Source organism: Phyllopteryx taeniolatus, chromosome 17 (genome assembly GCF_024500385.1).
Source record: "Phyllopteryx taeniolatus isolate TA_2022b chromosome 17, UOR_Ptae_1.2, whole genome shotgun sequence".
Classification (NCBI taxonomy): Eukaryota; Metazoa; Chordata; class Actinopteri; order Syngnathiformes; family Syngnathidae; genus Phyllopteryx; species Phyllopteryx taeniolatus.
Genome location: NC_084518.1, coordinates 17,457,896 through 17,476,494, shown reverse-complemented (window position 1 = coordinate 17,476,494; position 18,599 = coordinate 17,457,896). Strand labels below are relative to the sequence as shown.

The window sequence follows — 18,599 nt, the reverse complement described above, 5'->3', positions numbered from 1 at the left end:
TTTAGTAGACATGCCACAATTAATCGATTAATCGACAACTATTTTGATAATTGGTTAATCGTTTACAGACCTTGTTTAACTTCAAATTATCAAATCTGAATTTCAGCCTCTCAAGACTAAATATTCTCTTATTTCTGTAGTCCTCCGTGAAAGCAGACTGATTATCTTGGTGTTTAATCAAAATAAGTCTCTGCTTTTACTTTGGAAAACAATGATCAACATTTTTGCCGTAACGGACCCAACCAGTAGTTGAATCATATCAATATATGTTTGTGAATTTTATGGACTGTCAATTTGAAAGAATATTCAGTTTTTAAATAAATGTAATAATAAATTTAATAAAATAAAATTCATTTAAAAATGTTATTTATCCAACTCATCGATTAATCGAAAAATATAATTGACAGATGAATCGATTATCAAACTAATCATTAGTTGCAGCCCTAGTTATTCATGTTAAAGGGGAGATATTCTAGGAAACTACTGTTTATTATAGTGGCTTGTATAGAAATAGTTGGGTCTCTGATGTTCCTGCTCACCCATCAAACGTAAAATTCAATATCTATGCAGGGGTGATACAGATATACTATACTTGGCGACGGTCACATCTTGTCAGTAAGCCAGAGTAATATTATTCCTTCTTCACAGAGGATAAAGAATATATGCCTGTGTGACTCCGACGTTCGTGTTCAAATGTCTGTTGCTATACGGGTTATAACACCGCAACACGATGCTGTTCTTCAACCCTTTTGTGGCGTTTTGCATTGTTTGGTAGCATTAAGCTAAGCGGACAAAACTACAGTATGTGGTCGGTTTAAATACACAAGTTTAATTCTCTTTATTTCATGTTTCATTTGACACTAAACTTCAACTGGGAGTGGGAACAAGCAGCTTGAAGCCTCTTTTCAGAAGAATTGTTCACTGCCAAACTGCTGCTTATTTGATATAAGTTTGGCAGTGTTGTTGTCCGCAGCAGGTGTAACACAAGTATTCGTTAGTTTTCTTGGTTGCAGTTGTAACAAAGTTTAGGTTCAAGGTGAGAAATTGTCTTTTCAGTTGTTGTTTCATACAAATAGGTGGGGGGGGGGGGAAAGGGCATGAAAAGTTAATAAAAAGTGTTCATCCAACTGGTCCAGCGCAGACTCTTGCCACAGGCTGTTTGCCGAACACATTCAAATGCTACGATTAAGTCTTTTTTTTTTATTTGTTTGTTTGTTGGCGGCACGGTGGACGACTGGTTAGAGCGTCTGCCCCGCCTGTGTGGAGTTTGCATGTTCTCCCCGTGCCTGCGTGGGTTTTGTCCGGGCACTCTGGTTTCCTCCCACATCCCAAAAACATGCATGGTAGGTTAATTGCCAACTCTAAATTGCCCGTAGGTGTGAATGTGAGTGCAAATGGTTGTTTGTTTATATGTGCCGTGCGATTGGCTGGCAACCAGTTCAGGGTGTACCCCGCCTCCTGCCCGATGATAGCTGGGATAGCCTCCAGCACGCCCGCGACCCTAGTGCGGAGAGGCGGCTCAGAAAATGGATGGATGGATGTTTGTTTGTTTGTTTGCCCTTTCATTTAAGGAGGTGGGCACACTTCCCGTACCCGGCCACAGCAAGTGTCTGCCGGGCACGCGTGTTAACGCAAAGCCCCTAATGTCATTTCGCCAGGCACCAGAATAAACACAGCCTCCCTGTAGTGTTACTATCAACATGCAGAGAGCAGTGGCGGCCAACTTCATTGAGGACGTCCTCAATGCCTTACTTTTATTTTTTAAATTTTGCTTTCACCTTCTTGAGAGTGCCACCTTTGAATCACTTCCTTATTCACTCTCATCTTTTGATACACAGAAGTACCTTGACTCTCAAGGTATTTTTATTTTTTCCATAACCAAGCTCGTAACTCCTTTTAATTCCTATATTAAAAGTTCCCCATTGAAATGAACTGAAATCCCATTACTTTGTCTAAATTAAAGTCCTCAGCTCACTTCCAACATACCGTAATTTCTCGTGTATAATGCGCATTTTTTCCCCCAAAAGAAATTGTCAAAAGTCAACAGTGCGCATTATACATAGGTATAGGGGAAAACGGAAAAAGAAAAAAAAACCTTCACATTTTATAAATTTATGCTGCCATCTAGAGGTTATGAAAAGCCAGTACACTTTCATTCCAATATGCCACCACCACCTAGAGGTTATGTGAGAGGTGTACACTTTGATTCTAATATGCCACTGCCACCTAGAGGTTATGAAAAAGGTGTAGCCTACACTTTCATTCCAATATGACAGGTACGTATGACTGCATAATATGTACAGTTGTGCTCATGAGTTTACATATCCTGGCAGATTCTGTGAAATGTTGTTGTTGTTTTTTTTAAATATGACTGAACAACAACCATCATTAATTTCTTTATGGATATGTTTTGTTTGATGATAAGGCTTTTCTGAAATGCTTGACAGTTTAATTTGAATTCTATTCAAATAAAATGCCGCCTGGCCCTTCGTGTTTTCTTTCTTACAAATTCTACCTTGGTAATCAAACATAGCACAACTGTGTGTTTTGTCATTTACTAAAGTCACAAAATGGCATATAGAAGCCCGTAACGTAATAAATCTGAACCTGTAATATCATAGCCAATAACGTAATAAATTATTACGTTATTGGCCTGGTAAAAAGAAATTCTTTGCAAATGTAATAACCGAGATCATAACATTTTTACACACTTTAACAATTTTAAAAACCTTTCCCGATGCAAATGAATTCAAATGCCATTCATCCCTTCCAGCCTTCCTCCCCCCCCAAACAAAAATTGTGGGGTTATGGTTAATTACTTGTTATCATTAAGCTAAACGGACTAGGCAAAGCTATGTGGTTGTTTTAAATGCACAACTTGTAATTCTCTAGGTTTCATGTTGAGTGTGACGGTAAAGTTCAACTGGTGTGGAGTGGCAATAAACACTTGAAATTTCAAGCCTCTTTTTTACGGGGTTATTCATTATCTGCCAAGCTACTGCTTGTTGTCATAAGTGGGGTCACTTGTATCTCAAGGCACCGCTGTAGTTTTATTTCTTTGGCCTGAGGACAAAAGCAGTAAATGTAAGAGGGGGTTCCCCCAAAAAAAACTTTCTGGTCCCAAAGCGGCCCCTGTTACGGACACATTCTTAACACCCGTCAAGCCACCGCTGACTTTTGAAAGGCGTGAGGCGGCTCGGTAACAGCGGAATGAAAGCAAAGTTCCGTTTTTGCGGGGGTTGGTAATCATACTCGAGAGAAGCCAACCCCCAGCCACCATTAACAGGACGGATGCACATCATCGCAACGAGCCACAAACTCATTTGGCCTCGGGAGCTGTGGCGAGTCCTCAATGCGTTGGAATAAGTCACTCCCGAGACCACTAAAAGCCATTATTAGAAGGTGTTTATCGAGCTCGCCGTGGCCTAGATACAGCGCAATATCCCGAGAACGCTTATAGCCCATAATTATATTACATTTTGGATATAGACTGGCCCTGATTAGATAAATGATGAATGAGTCCATTAGGGAAAAGATACACGGTTCCTCGAGAGCTAATGGACTGTTGGTTTATTCCTGGAATGACTTTGAATGTTTGCTTTGCTTGTCATCACTTCAGATGGAAGAAACCCGGCAATTTACGGTCTCGTCCATACTTATCGTGCTTGTCCAACAAAAAGCATGTTTGGGCCAATGTTTTTTTTTTTTTATCATATCTAAAACACAAAGTAAATAGTTGCGGTCGGGCTGAATCCTTGCATCTCCAAAATCAATACTTTTCAGGAAACTTTGCCAAAAGAAATGCCAAAAAGAGTTACCAAACGTAGCCATTGTTTAAGTTGGTTTTATACCTTATATTGCGATCATGTACACCAACATCGACCCAAAACCACCCCAAAATCATTTTCAATTGCGAATTCAATACGCTAATAAACTGCTAATTCACTGTCATGCAGGCAACAACCCGATGGAAAAATGTAAATACGTTATCATGTGTTGTGCTTTTCTGCTTGCTTCTACTTAGAGAAATGTTTTATCACTGCGTGCAAAGTTTTCTCCCACAGGATCAGTCATGTGCTTGCAGGTGCAAGGACAAATTTGAGCCGGAGTCTTCCTGTGTCTTGATAAGAAGTATATAATCTTCTACTTTCTCAACCACAACAAAGAGTGTTATGTGCTGATCAACAAGCATGTATGCCCCCACCTTTTTGACGTTGTAACTCATATGTAACAAGGGAACTGCCCTAAAGTAATAAAAAGAGAGAATCCGGCAGAGTGAACTCAGAAAATGGTTGGAGACTGTAACTAAGTACACTCTTGGCCGTTTTCTCCTTGCAAGTCTGAAAACTGAACTCTCTCTGTGTCCGTCTTGATTTTTTGTTTAAGGTGTCTTGAACCTGACACAACCGTCACAATTGTTTGCCAAAACAGACACGCTCAAAAGCAAAACGGCAGCAGAAAACAGTCAGCGGCAAAAACGAAGAAGCTTTACAACTGATAAATATAAGAAAATGTTGGCTCCGGTTGCACAAAATCCTTGAAATAGCCACAAATACGTCACGACGAGACTTGCGCGACGGCGTCTCGTGTTTGTGTGCATGCGCGATGTGACGTCCTCTTTTGTGCGCAATGCGTGTGACATCACAGACTCGTTCCATTGCATTCGTTTTTGTAATGTGAACGACTACAGAGAGAGATTAGTTTGAACAATTGTGAACGTAGCCTTGGAGCCATGAGTGATGCAACGAATAAAACAATGCGCTGACAAAGCAGTGATTAACAGAAACGGATCCGCGCCTAAACTTACCTTTGTGGCTGACCGCTTCCTTCTGCAGCAGAGCATTTCAGATCTTACTCAAATGTATCTAACCTATTTCCCCTCATTATTCTCTAAAAAAAAAACATCCAGACTTTCAACCTTGAGGTGACAAAATACTACTCAAGTATAAAATTTAGGAATACTCACGCTCTTAGCCTTTATCATCTGCGTAGAATGACTAATATTAAAGGTGTACTGATGAGCTGGTAGAGTAGTTGAGAGGAATCAATGAAGAGTATGTCTTGTACTGCCCCCAGGTGGCCAAGGTGGGCACTTCAGAAGGACTTAAAAATCAGTAGCAAAATGGGGCAGAAATGTCTGCGAGATCATCGCTGGAGTCACACTGTTACACAATTCGTCCCACTTGGTACTTTATTTGACGCCCTCCACTCTTGTCAGCGCTTGAATAGGACTGCTGGTTCATTTTTGATTTTATTTTTTTTCTCATAATTAAAGCAATTTCTGACGTTGTGAAAAAGTCGCTCGATATGAGAGCGGCGTCGCGCACCGCCCGACAAGGAGAGGCTCCAGGTGACATTTTCAAATAGGTTCAATGAATAGGTTGGTGGCGACTTTAATTACATTTGCTCTTTAGGCGAGAGCGTGGCCGGCGAACGCGAGCGGATCTTGACAAACCAACGTGCTCTTATGACACCCCGCCCACTCGCCGCTGATTGCCGCTCTATCTGGCGACGGCAGCGAGCCCGCACCAGCCAAATCGCCAATGCTTAATTAGCAGATTAGCAAATCTCCTCCGTCTCAAACCAAGGCCCCTGTCTACACGCCCTATGAAAAATGAGATGCTGCACCTTGGCGCTCGTGGTCTGCGTTCTTGCCGTTCTGTCTGTTTATCCCCGTGGGCACCTTGCTTGGAGACCGTCCCTGGGTGATCGTTTGTCTCTCAGGCACGTATTTAATAGAGACCAAACAATTTTGAGATGATTTATTTTTTAACTGCAAACAAAGAAAGTATGCCTTCACGTCAGTGGCCAGCTGCGTTCATGCCTTCAGTGAGGAGAATTTCCCAAGTTAATACACGTAGAACAAGGGTCTCTTGTATTTAGTTCTCAGCATGGGGCTGTTGGTAAGGAGACCAATTTTAATTTGGCGCTTTTGTTTCCATACTGTACTTGCTTGCTTCAACCATAAATACAGTCTCTTCCAAAGGTATTGGAACGGCAAGGTCAATTCCTTTGTTTCTGTTGTGTCCTGAAGACATTTGGGTTTCAGATCAAAAGATGAATATGAGAAAAAAGTTTTTAATTCATGGTATTTACATCGGGATGTGTTAAACAACTCAGAACAGAGCACCTTTTGTTTGTGAACAAAAGTATTGGAACAGGTGACTGGGTGTTTCTAGTTGCTCAGGTGTTGCCTTTTAGATTGATTGCTTAAACATTAGATCGTCCTTGTTTTTGGCTTTGGGTTTCACCTGTGAAAACTGCATTTGCTGTTAAGCCAACATGAAGACCAGAGAGCTGTCTATGGGAGAAAAGCAAACCATTTTGAAGCTGAGAGAAGAGGGAAAATCGATCAGAGCTATTGCACAAACAACACTGTACGTTTTGGCTGCGATACGCTAAAATACAGAAAGTATCAGTCCATTAGCCTGTAATCTAAAATACTGAAAGTATGTAACGTAAAAATGGCCCTAACTATACCATATGGCTGGCAGAAGTCTTCGGACACAACACAAAACAACAAGCAAAAAATAAAAAATTAAAACGCAACAGGATATGGAGTGATAGCGCGGCGGTACGCAGGTCTAACTGGTTAGCCAAAAATCGCACCGTTAATGATCATCTGTCCTGTTCACCGACGCCATTTATATGGCACTATGGAGAAAATTATGTCATATTTTCTTCTGCTCTGCACCTTCAACTGCAGTTAAAGGAAACAGTTTTAAATGGCAATCTCATGTCAGTCTGTGCCCAAAAAAACAACAACAACAAAATAAATACAAACATTTAAGGAAGAGCAATAACTAACTTTCCTCAAACACTGTAGTGTGCCCGGCATTGTGGAAACCATTACCGGTGCAATTTCAAGTTTGAGTCCTCCCGTATGAGCTAGATACGCAAATGTACTATCTTCCACCGGGTGACAGTAATTGCTCATAAGTGACGCTCACTGATATGACATGCAAATTGTGTTATATGGTTTCGGAAGTGCTTTCAGGAAATGACAGCAGATGTTTTGCAGCTTCCGTCCGCATAAAACAGAGCTCTTTAAATATGACATTCAGACAAACTTTATTTTTACAGCCTTAAAACGATTAAATCGTCTCGTCGACCACCAATGAACTCATAAACATGCGGACATTTGTTAGAAACGGAAGCAACGTTGGTGCAATTCAGATTTGTTTGGATTAGGAATACATTTTTTTCCCATAGGAAGTCATGGAAATCAAAATCATTTGTTCCAGTGTTCGTGGTTTTTTTTTGTGTGTTCTTTTTGAAACCACAAGATTCTGCCAAAGTCCTGTCTACATAGGAATTGGGGTCAAGGAAGTATGTTGAAGTGACACATCTTGACTCAGAGACAAACCTTGTACTGTATGTCAGGGAGAATCTAGGTTTAGCCTGGGTTGTTAGTGGAAGTTACAGAATCCTTGCCGCGCACGCATGTACACGCATATTTTAATTGCATTTTTTTTCTCAATCAAATAATCTGTAAACCCTTTATTTTCAAGGGTAATGTAAACTGAGTTTGAAATTTATATTCAACTGCTTTGGGATCATAGTTTGTGCTATATTTACATTTTTCTATATTCCGCTCGTATGTCTAGTGGACGTATATGTGCCGATTAGAAAATAATATAGTTACCAGATACTTGGTAATTGAGAAGGTTTTTCAACGAGTAATTTAGTAATTATTTGGAGGACTTTTTTTTTTTTTTTTTTTTTAACTGAAGTCAAATTCTTGTAATATTAGATATATACTTTTGTTGCTATGTTTTACACAATTTATCCGATTTTGATGACATCGCGGTTCCACTGTTCTATTTCGGAAATGACCAAATTATGACACGAGGCAGAGATGCTGCTTGTAGTCAAGTTGGAAAAAGGAAGACGTGGATAAGAAATGAGGCAGAGACGGCCTCGGGGAGCAGAAATGTGCTCTTTCTTGTGTTGTCTTGTTTTCTTAACCACAACATGCATGTGTTGCTTGCCTTCTTTCCCTCGGGGCCAGAGTCCACATTAACATCGTAATGGGAAACAATGTTAACGTCGAGATGTCGCGGGCGGCCTGAAAGCAATTGGATGTCGGATGGATTTCTGCCCAGTTTAATTGAAGCCGCTGCCCCGCACTGAAAGCGAAATCTAAAGTCAAAATAAACCCTTTGGATTAATCGGGGGAATCATTTTATCTAGTGGTGCAGCCACTCTTGCTCCCCCATTGTTCCTCCATATTGGCTGATGTTGTCCATCATTTTTCTCTCTTCCATTTCTTGGCATTCATTAGTCTAATGTGGCCTGATCCTCATGCTTCCTGGACCCCGCTTAGCAAATCCCTCAGTGCGAGGCTGGCGGCGAGTGGGCGAGGAGTGAGTGGGGGTTGGGTTTAGCGAGCTACTACAGCTAATGGATGATGGGCCACTCCACATGAACAGATTGCTCAGAACTGATGCCAAGCGTCTCTGATCCACTTTGCCTGCAAAGTCTTAAAAAAAATCAAAAATCCAAAAAATTGCCAGGAAGTGACGCTTATATGTAACGGCTCCCTTTATCAGCCATAAAACCACAATGATGCATTTTGCAATGAAAACATTCTGATTGAACAGTTGCTTGTCTATATGTGCCCTGTGATTGGCTGGTGACATCATGCTCAAAGTTAGCTGGGATAGGCTCAAGTTAGCGCTATAGAAACTGGATGGATGAATGCAACTGCCAGTTTTTTTTTTTTTTTACTTTTTTTTTTTTTTTTCCAGTCGGCGTGTCGTTTTTGAACTCGCGTTTCTGTTCGAGTCCGCATGCAGGGCTCTGAATGTTCCCTGATTGATCGGCTTTTCTGTTCTGTTGATTGATCGTGATCTCCCTCATTTTTGGTAATCATGATCTTCAGCGCTACCCGATCTGTATCTGATCGAGAACCACACATTTGAGGTAACCAAGGGTTACGTGCTCGGGGGGGGGGGGGGGGGGGGGTTGTTTGGTTATGGTTGACAGTTACAAAGATGGATAATTAGCTGAGATGTGGATTAGATTAGAAGTAATTATCAGATAAACCCATCTATCTCTCCACCAAAGCTACTGCAAACAGTGATTAAGTGACTGACTTTCTTCGTCGTAACTCGGAAAATGTTGTTTCCATTCGTGAGGCCGTGATATCCTTCTATGATTTCAATCGATAAAAAGTACATTAGCGTACTAATCTCTCTCCGTCCTAATGAAATGGGTTGCATTGTTACACTCAGGACTACTACAGTATTGATGGTCACAGAATCTATTCATGGTTTACGTCAACTGGAATCAGCTTTACATTATATAATCTGCATGAAGGATATGATATAACTATGTATGTAATCTTCTTTTCTTCTTGTAGATTCTCGAGCCGGCGAGGGAGCCCCCAGAACGGTGGACCACGCCGTGATCGGCGGCGTCGTAGCCGTGGTGGTATTCGCCATGCTCTGTCTACTCATCGTCTTGGGACGCTATTTCGCGAGGCACAAAGGTAGCCGACATCGGCCATTCAAATTCAATGCACAGTGCACGCACATAAGCTTTCAGTCACGCTAAAAAATACATTTAAGGGTTTTAAGACAGCAAGCCACAGAACGGACGCCAATGCTGAGCCATACAAATACAGTATCAAATATTGTGTTTTACAACAAAACTGTATTTTAAATTTATAATGTATTGTGGATGAAAAAGTGAAGCTTGTGGCCAAAATGTACATGAGCGCTACGTACTGCGCTGGGTATATTCAAATGAATGGGAGCGCGTAAGCCTCTTTTTAAATATTTACACTGTCATTTTTATTCTCACCCACGTCCTCTTTCTGTAGCAAACCGCTTCTTCCTTAACTCTCACTCTATCTTTTTATAGTTTACATAAATGTGATAACCTCCGTTATACTGTATGTGCAGCATGGTGTCTATATATCCAATCGTGTTTTGCGTGGGGGTGAATCGACAACTCATTTTTTCTTCTGCATGATTTGAGTTCTCAAACTGATTCTTCAGGTTGCTCCAATTTGCAGTCACTAATGTTAGTCAAATACAAAAAAAAAAAAAAAAAAAAAAAAAACCTGAAACTGACTCAAGAAGTGCACTCCGCTTTGCCTCCATTGCTTTCAACACACAATACATGGCGTTAGGATTATGAAGAAGTCCTGGACCGGAAAACGAAAAACGAGAACCCCTTGTCTGGAAGGTTTCCTGCACCTGGTTAAATCTAGGTCACAAAGATGTATGGTTGGGACAAGCTAGGGGTCCCTAATGGGTTCGAAAGGTGTAGGCTCAGGTGTACATGACAATGAAAAAAGAGTTATAGAAGGCAGTAAGCATACCCTATTACCACTCCCATCAACAGTAATGGTCAAAGGGTGGAATCAGCAACTTCAAGTGGCATCATTCCTCATTTTTACCTTTGTCGGAAAGCTCGGCTGTGACAGGATGTGAGTAAATCTCGTCAATGAGCTTCCAAGTGGCCTGCCAGTTCATTTTCCCGCTGACCTCGACAAGGTCAATTTCGAGGATCCGGACGGACTGTCGCGCCGATTTCGCAGCGAGGCGGTTAAGGCGCAGGCTCGCCTGTGTGCCGCATGGCGGGGAGATTAGCATGGTTAGGTGTTGCAGGATGTCGCGGCTCGTTACATTCAATCTTTGGTGTCATCTGAGCAGCAGGCTAATGTCTAGTTGGGGACCGGGGTTGTAAAAGGGTGGAAAATTTCCGGTTAATTTCCAGGAGGTTTCCGGTAACAGTAATTTAAGCTCAGGAATTTTACAAATACTGTTAATCCATCATTTTCATTGGGGAAAAACTCCCCCCATTCCCTATTTTTGTGCCCACGCCAAAGCCATGTCTCATATAAAAATATTGCTTTGGTGCCAGCTGTTGGGATCTTGGTGCTAAGTATCTATGTTGAACAGAGGGGAGGAGCTTCGTTTAGTCAGGCAATAGCTACATCTAATAGAAAAAAAGGGCTTTGCTGCCGTCGACATCAGCTGGAACCCAGCCGCTTACTGCCAAAGACGTACATATTTGTCAAGTATGTTTTTGAATGTGCGGGTGTGATAGAGTCTCTCGTGCAGCTTGTCTGTGAATATCAAGTTTGTAAACTACTGTCATGACGAACAGATCCCTGTCAATGTCTGCGGTGCATCACTTTGGATTTGATAGCCGCACAATTTTTGAGCAGAAGATAAAAATTCGAGGGTGAATCTCAGCTCGTCACGTCGATTATGAGTGAATGATGAACACCATGTAAAAATGCCAAAATGAGCCATGCAATGAGTCAGCATTGCTCAAGACACATTTCCTATTTGTATATCTGTAAATAAATTATTATTTTGCCACCCAAAGCCCCTTTCGCAGTCTTGTTTTTGTTGTTTTATAGTTCGAGGAGTCGTCAAAGTAAAATAAGTTATCGCATCAAAGTCACTGTTCTGCTTGACGTTTCTTTTCCCAAAAAGCAAATTTCTCCGCTTGTTGGGACGGAAAAAGCTAGCAACAAATTTTTTTTGAACCGCGTCTACTCTTTTTTTTTGGGGGGGGGGGGGTGTTTTTTTTTTTTTTTATGGGTTGCATACTTGCATTGTAACAGAACAATATTCTTCATGTCTTGAAAGATCAGTTCAAAGGCTCTAAAATGGCTGGCAGTGAATGAGCAATCCTTCAATTTCGTAAATTCCTGTGTTTTCTCGTCAATTGCCATGGAAAGTTTCCAACTTTGAAAATTCCTTCATCCTTCCCAGGTACCTACTTCACGCACGAAGCCAAAGGGGCGGACGACGCGGCGGACGCCGACACGGCCATCATCAACGCCGAGGGCGGCCACACCAACTCTGATGAAAAAAAGGAGTACTACATCTAAATCAAAGCAGGACCCCGACACCTTTACTGTCCTCTTTGGGACGCAGCTGTTTTGGGGGGGACTCGGGGATGGGAAGGGGCGGGGGGGATCTGAGATGGTTCAAGGTCACCTTTAGTGGGGGTTAGACGGGAGATGCGAAGAAAAGCCGTTTGTCTAGTCTAGTCCGCAGATGTAGGTTGGAATGTTTTAAGTGTTTCAAACTAAATAGTAATCAAAAAAGAAGGATGGTTTTTGGGATGGGGGGGGGGGGGGGGGTTGGGGTGCCAGAAAATCACCGTAGAGAGCTTCACCATTCAGCACCTACCTAACGACACGTTTATTTTTCTTGTTGTTGTCGAGTCCCGACCGTTTTGCAGAAAATTCTGTGCCTTGTTCGAATTGTTTTCGTTGCGTTCACAGCCTTCCCCCCTCGTCGCGTCGGCTTTTGTAGCCGTCGAGGGTACGAAAAAAAATGACAAAGCCACCCCCCTCCTCCCGCTCGTCCCCGACAACCACCACCCTCACTTCCTCTTTAATGTGTCTACACATTTCATTACAACATTCCAGTATACTGTGATATATCTCCGACCATTACGTGTGTTCCCCCCCCCCCCCCCCCCCCACTTGGAGAAAAAAAAAATGCATGGAATGCTTTACCATATCATTGTACATATTAATGACAAACAGTTGTGGACTGTAAATGCCCCCCAGCCTCCTCACTGCTTCCCAAACACGACCACCTTCAGAGTATAAACAAAAAGAAGGCAGCAAAAACAACGGAAAGAACTTCATGTTTGGTAACCTCAGTTGTGACCGCCGCACAATGCCAACCGTGTCATTATTTTGATTGCATATTCTGTGCTGGGTTATTTCCGTTGCTTTCCCGCCCTTTCCTCACGAGCTCTAATTGAGTCACAATGGCGACACTCAATGGGATCGCAATTTACCCACTGGCGAACCAAAAACAAATTGAAATATCCGATATTGGCAACAGGAGCGGGCGAAGTCCATCCATCCATTTTCTACAGATCTTGTTTTTCACACGCAATGACAGAAACTCAAACGTTCCGCAATTTAGCGTCATCAGTCTTTCTAGTATACGTGGTTTGAATTCAGTCAAAAATGTCTAGTTTGTCTTGAAAGTACCTGTGGGGATGGCCAGAGGCAGTTTTGGATTGCTAATCAGATTGACAGTGGAAACGCAAACTCAAGCGTCTTCAATTTGTCGAGTGTACGTGATGTACAGTAAATCCGCAAACATTTCGAGAGCGGCCAAGACTGGTTGCCAACCGAAGGCGCATAAAGACAACATGCTCACATTTGCACCAAAGGACAAGGTCTTCAAAACGAACCGAACATGTTTTTGGATTGTGGGAATAACCCGGACAAAACCCTTGTAAGCACAGGGAGAACTTGCTAGCTCAACACTTGAAGGCAAATTCAAACCCAGAACCTCTCAACTGCATAGCAGACGTGCTAACCACTAGGCTACCCAAACTCCATTACAAAGTCCAATTATTGGAAAAGTCGATTTCACACAAAAAGAATAAGAATAAGTCCAGCCACATATCAAAGGAAACAATGTTGACATCCTGAAAATTACGATTCCAATCATCAAAAGTAGCTAACCTCGTTAGCTTAGCTTGCTAGCGCCACAGAGAGGAAAGCGGCGCTTTCACGTGAGTACCATAACTTTTAGCCCAAAGTATAACTCCGCAGAAGTAAACACTAATCTGTCAAGCCAAACAAATCTCAATATAGCTCTGTTTACCTTTTAGTCGGTTGTTTGATTTGACTACAGCCGGGTGGGCAATCACATCCAGAAAATCGACTATTTGTTCACAAGCCATTAAAAAGCCAATCTTACGTAATATTGTTCTTTCAATTTGGGGTTTTGGAAACGCTAGCCCCCCAAAAATTCCCTTCAACCACCTTGAATAACGCATATTTAACCATTACTACCTTTAAAATATATATATATATATCAAAAACGTGAACATATGATTCATAGTATCACAAAATTAGCGGCCAGAAAAGTGTTTGACCTCTGTGCTGCGCTGTGATTGGCCAGTCTGCATTCTGGAGGTGTGGCTGAGAGAGAGGTCAGTTCATACAAAAATAAACAGATGCAAATGCTCACGAGAAAATATTTTACACAGAAAACTAATGGAACACCTAATTGGAGTGGCTTTGCGCTGGTGGAAGATACTACTACTTTTTTCTTTTGCTCCCATTATCCTTGCTAGTGTGACGTTTTTAATTTAGTTTCCGCTTGCATGAACGCGCGTGCTGAATTTCTTCTCGCTCGGTTGTCTTTTTTTTTTTTTTTAAATCACCAGCCAAAGCAAAAAAAATAGTTTTTTTTGTTTTGTTTTGGTTTTTTTCTCAGTGGCGACCGGGGGAGTGCGGAGGAATGCCAAAATTCATTCGTCGTTTATGCACCGAAATCGATTGCCGTGTGTCTGGATTTTGCATGAAGGCGCTAGTGTCTTGGGGGTCGCGTCGGAGGTCGGTTTGGACGCCGTCGTTTGTTTGTCAGTGTTTGTGTTCACACAGAAAGCAGTACGCCTAACAATTCTTGACTAAATCGCTCCCATTTCATATGGTTTGGAACATTTTGTTACTATTTAACAAATTTGTCTTCATAGCCGATTAAATGTACGGAAGTTCATTACAGTTCATAACCACAACTTGGAGACGTTTGCTTATTTTATTGCAACAAATTTTAATGTCGCAATGTTAATTTGTTTGTACTAAAACGTCTTGTTTCTTAATCCTTTAATCCGTTTCGACAAATTGTCAGTTCTTCTTAGGAACTTCTGTGGCATTTTTTTTTTTTTCTAATTCGAAACGCACGGACATGGAGACGTTTTTCAGAATTTTGGCCACGACTGTACGGATTGTCTTTCAAAAACATCGTACGGTTTTTACATTAAAAAAAAAAACTAAAGCAGATACACGGGAAAACATTTCGAAATATCGCTGCGAAGTCTCGTTAAGGACTCTGCAGAGGTTTACTTGCTCACTGTGTGGACACATTCAATACTTCACTGGCATGGTTGGGAGCGCAAAATTGCGAACCACCCTCATTACGTACGATAGCTTTAATATCATCCACCGTGCACAAAAAGACAAAAAAAATCACTCAAGTCACAAACACTTTCAAACCTGGATGGGAGTTATGGGCATTTTTTCCACCGGATGTATTAATAATAAATGGGGGCAACTGAATTAGCGTTGCAGATGAGCTCCAAGCCCCTCAACGGGTTTTGTAGTTGATTTAGTTTTGCACTTATGATGGAGTTTTCGCACTAAATTAACACTGTATGTCGATGACACTGTTGTGTGTTTGTTACACGGTCAGGTCGGGAATGGGAAAAGGTTCAAATTTGAGCTTTGATGTTTTATGGTCAATTATTATTAGCGTTTCACATGCTGCTTTTTGGGAATCAAAGAGCAGCAGATTTGCCTTTTTGATCCAGACTTCAACATATGTACTTGCCAATAAATAACAAAAAAATGGTAGTGTACACTTTTCAACCCACCAAGCTTGACAAATTATTATATTATTTGCACATATTGTTTTCAGATTTTCCCATAGGATAGACTGAGAATGATTCACACAATGAAGTATATTAAGTTAACCTGGTTGCACAGACATTTGTAAAAAAGTCAGTAAGGATCAATTTGGGAACTATTTGACAAATGTGTATTTCATCCTATGTTTATGAACGCTTTATGTTGTGGAAACGTGAGAAATTGTTGTTTCTAACATCAAATGACAAGTAAAGAAATTTGGAATGTTTTTAATTTTTCACATACAAACAAAGAAATGATAAAACAAAATTTGAAGATGAATGCTTATCATTTTTAGATAAAAATATGATTAACAGGTTTTGGGCATATGTTTTTCATATTGCTTATTTTTCATTGGCATAATGAGTCATTCCATAGATCTCTGTGAAAATAAGATTCAGTTGTAGGTAAATAGCGGAATTGTATTTTCTACTAAATATCCATTCAAGTTAAAAAAAAATAATAAATAAATAAAATATACATTTTGAAAATGTAATTTTTTTATTTATTTTTTTTTTTTAAATGATGCCCTCAGGTTCATGTGTGACTTCACCTCAGTGAGATCAAAACAAAAACGTCCAACATCGAAATTGAAGGCAAATTGGTGAGATATTTAGCATCTGTGTTGTACATGCTTTCTGTATTTTTCTTAATTAATATTTGGTGCACTGTAAAAGTTCTGCAAGTACTGCTTTGTGTTGACATAAAGTGTACAGGGATCCGAGAAGTTGTCGTATTAACTGTCCACCTCGAACACACCGTCGCCTTTGGAAGCTCAAAAAAAAAAAAACACAAAAAAAAACATATATATATATTATTGGTTTGGATTCGTGTCCGGTCATTGTTAGTTTTTGTTTTGTTCTTTGGATTCTTTTCGTCTCTCTGCTGTTCCTGGGAAATGTTCATGTGTATTAACAGAGGAGAGGAGATCCACATTCCCATACGCATTTTGTATTGGTTCATAAATAGACATTTTTACAAAAAAACAAAACAATAAAGAGTTCTTGTCTTAATAAAAAAGAAATGATATCAATGTCCAAAATAACCAGCGTTCTTATTGTTCTTCTATCTTTTACTGTTACTAAGTTAATGATTTAGTGCCACATTTCTCTTTTAAAATCATAATGTTACTTATTTAATAGTATATATGGTTAATGTTATCTTTCAGTGAAAAGCGTGTACCTCCAAACATCATTTATTTATTTATTTATTTTTAAACCCAAAAATAAAAAAAACATTTCAAAAACATGAAGCAGTATTTAGAGAAACATGCTTTTAAAAAAAAAAAAAAAAGTGTTTTGAATTTTTGGTATGAAAAGGAAAAACTCCCCAGATTTGGTGATGATTACATTTCATTTGTTTTTATTTACACAAATTGGAGATACAGTATACACTTTGCATTTTGAAAATAAAAAGGAAAAAGTATTTGGACATATGTGGTTTTAGTTTTTTTATACATAAAAATGTTTTTTTGTTTTTTGTTTGTTTTTTTACTTTTTGAGATATGCGTTTTTAAATGTTTGGAATAAAAAGAAAATCCCTCCATAGATAGATGGAAGCATTTCATTCATTAGAGCAAGATGCGGTTTTTATTTAAAAAAATAAAACTCCCAAAATTTGTAAGTTTTTTTTTTTCCTGATAAAAAGAAAACATTCAAAATTTGGGGATACGTTTTTTCATTGTTCATATAATAAAATTGAAACTTGAAAAAGTTTTAAGATCCATAGGTTCCACTTTTCAGGGGGGGAAATGAGGGAACAAACACCAAATTTGAGACACATAAAAGATACAATTTTGGGAATGTATTTCATTGTTCATGTGTGCTTTTAAAAAATAATTTTGAGATACTGTACTTTTTAAAAAAAAAAAATATTTTTTTTTTATGGGGGGGGTAATAAGATAAACACTCCCAACATGTGGAACTATACCTTTCTTATTGTTCAGATGAACAGGGGGGGGAAACTGTCAAAATATGGATACATTTTCCCGAAAGATTTTTTTAAGATACATTTTTGTTTGTATAAAAACACCGAAACCACAACATTTGGAAAATTTGAGATCCCTGCTTTTTATCTTTTGGCTAAAAAGAACATTCATAATTTGGAATTTGGGATTTAAAAAAAGAGACCATGTTTTCCATTTTTTCCTATGAAATAGGAACTTTGGGGGTATATGTTTTTCATTGTTTAGGATGGAGAAAAAATACATTACAGGATTCTCCCTAGACATGTCATGTATAATACTAAGATCTTTAACAAATTCTCATCAAACTTTTACGCTGATTTCTCAGTGAAGATGGTGAACTGTTCAATTTCAATAAATTCAGCGAGACGTGTTATTGATTGCAACGCAGTCAATGGTGACGAGAAGGGAGCTTTAGCCCTTATAAAAATGGATTCCTCTATTCTTATTTAATGGCCGTCGTGCTTATATTAAGTATTCCGCTGACGTGTGGCGCGGAGGAAGATATCTTTTTAATTACATTTTCACCTAGGGCTCTCCTCGTAGCGCAAGTGCCGCGGCATAATGAGCCAACATCTTAAATAAGTAAAGGTGATACTGCTATTGATTAGAAAGTGAGAGCCGGCGGCCAGCTATCAGTCAGTGAAAATGAACTTGTGAGTGCATGTTTAATGCGCACGCCAGTTGGTCTCTTAAAGACCCATTACTCAATATCGTCCAACGAGTCTTATAGAAATTTCATTCAGTGCACTTTAATTGCTTCTGTAGCGGCTGGCGCGCTTGTTGGGCCAGCCGCAATGTAATCATGGTCGTCAGGGTAGCCCACGCGTCCTTGGCGACGGGGTTTTGCGCTAATATAAAGAAAAGACGGGCCGCCGGGACATAATTCGGGTTTACACACGCTACTGAAATGCTCTCATGCACATTACTGAAATCCCCTCACACATCGTAAAATGACGCGTTTTCAGTAGTATGTATGAGAGGGTTCCAATAGTGTGTACGTGAGCGTTTTAGTCATGTGTTTGAGTGGAAAAAAAATCTCCAGTGCATGAGAGAGCGTTTTAGTGTGTGAGGGAACATTTCAGTAGCATGTGGGCCAAAAAATGCTGTAGTGCATGTGAGAGCGTTCCAGTATTGTGTATGAAAGCGTTTCAATCGTGTGTATGTGAGTGAAAACAATTCTGCAGTGTGTATGGGAGCATTTCAGTTGCGGGTATGAGAGCA

At 40.1% G+C, this 18,599-nt stretch overlaps 1 protein-coding gene across 5 annotated transcripts in view; it reads left to right on the top strand.

Annotated features, from left to right (window-relative positions):
• The window catches only part of cadm1a (cell adhesion molecule 1a), a 291,106-nt gene extending 277,300 nt beyond the window's left edge, over positions 1–13,806 (top strand). For all 5 annotated transcript variants that reach the window (XM_061752060.1, XM_061752059.1, XM_061752058.1 and 2 more), the window contains 2 exons: positions 9,365–9,493; positions 11,739–13,806. In XM_061752060.1, coding sequence (XP_061608044.1) covers positions 9,365–9,493; positions 11,739–11,857 — 248 coding nt within the window. In that variant the 3' untranslated portion in view covers positions 11,858–13,806. The remainder of the gene's footprint in view (positions 1–9,364; positions 9,494–11,738) is intronic.
• The last annotated feature ends 4,793 nt before the right edge of the window (positions 13,807–18,599 follow it).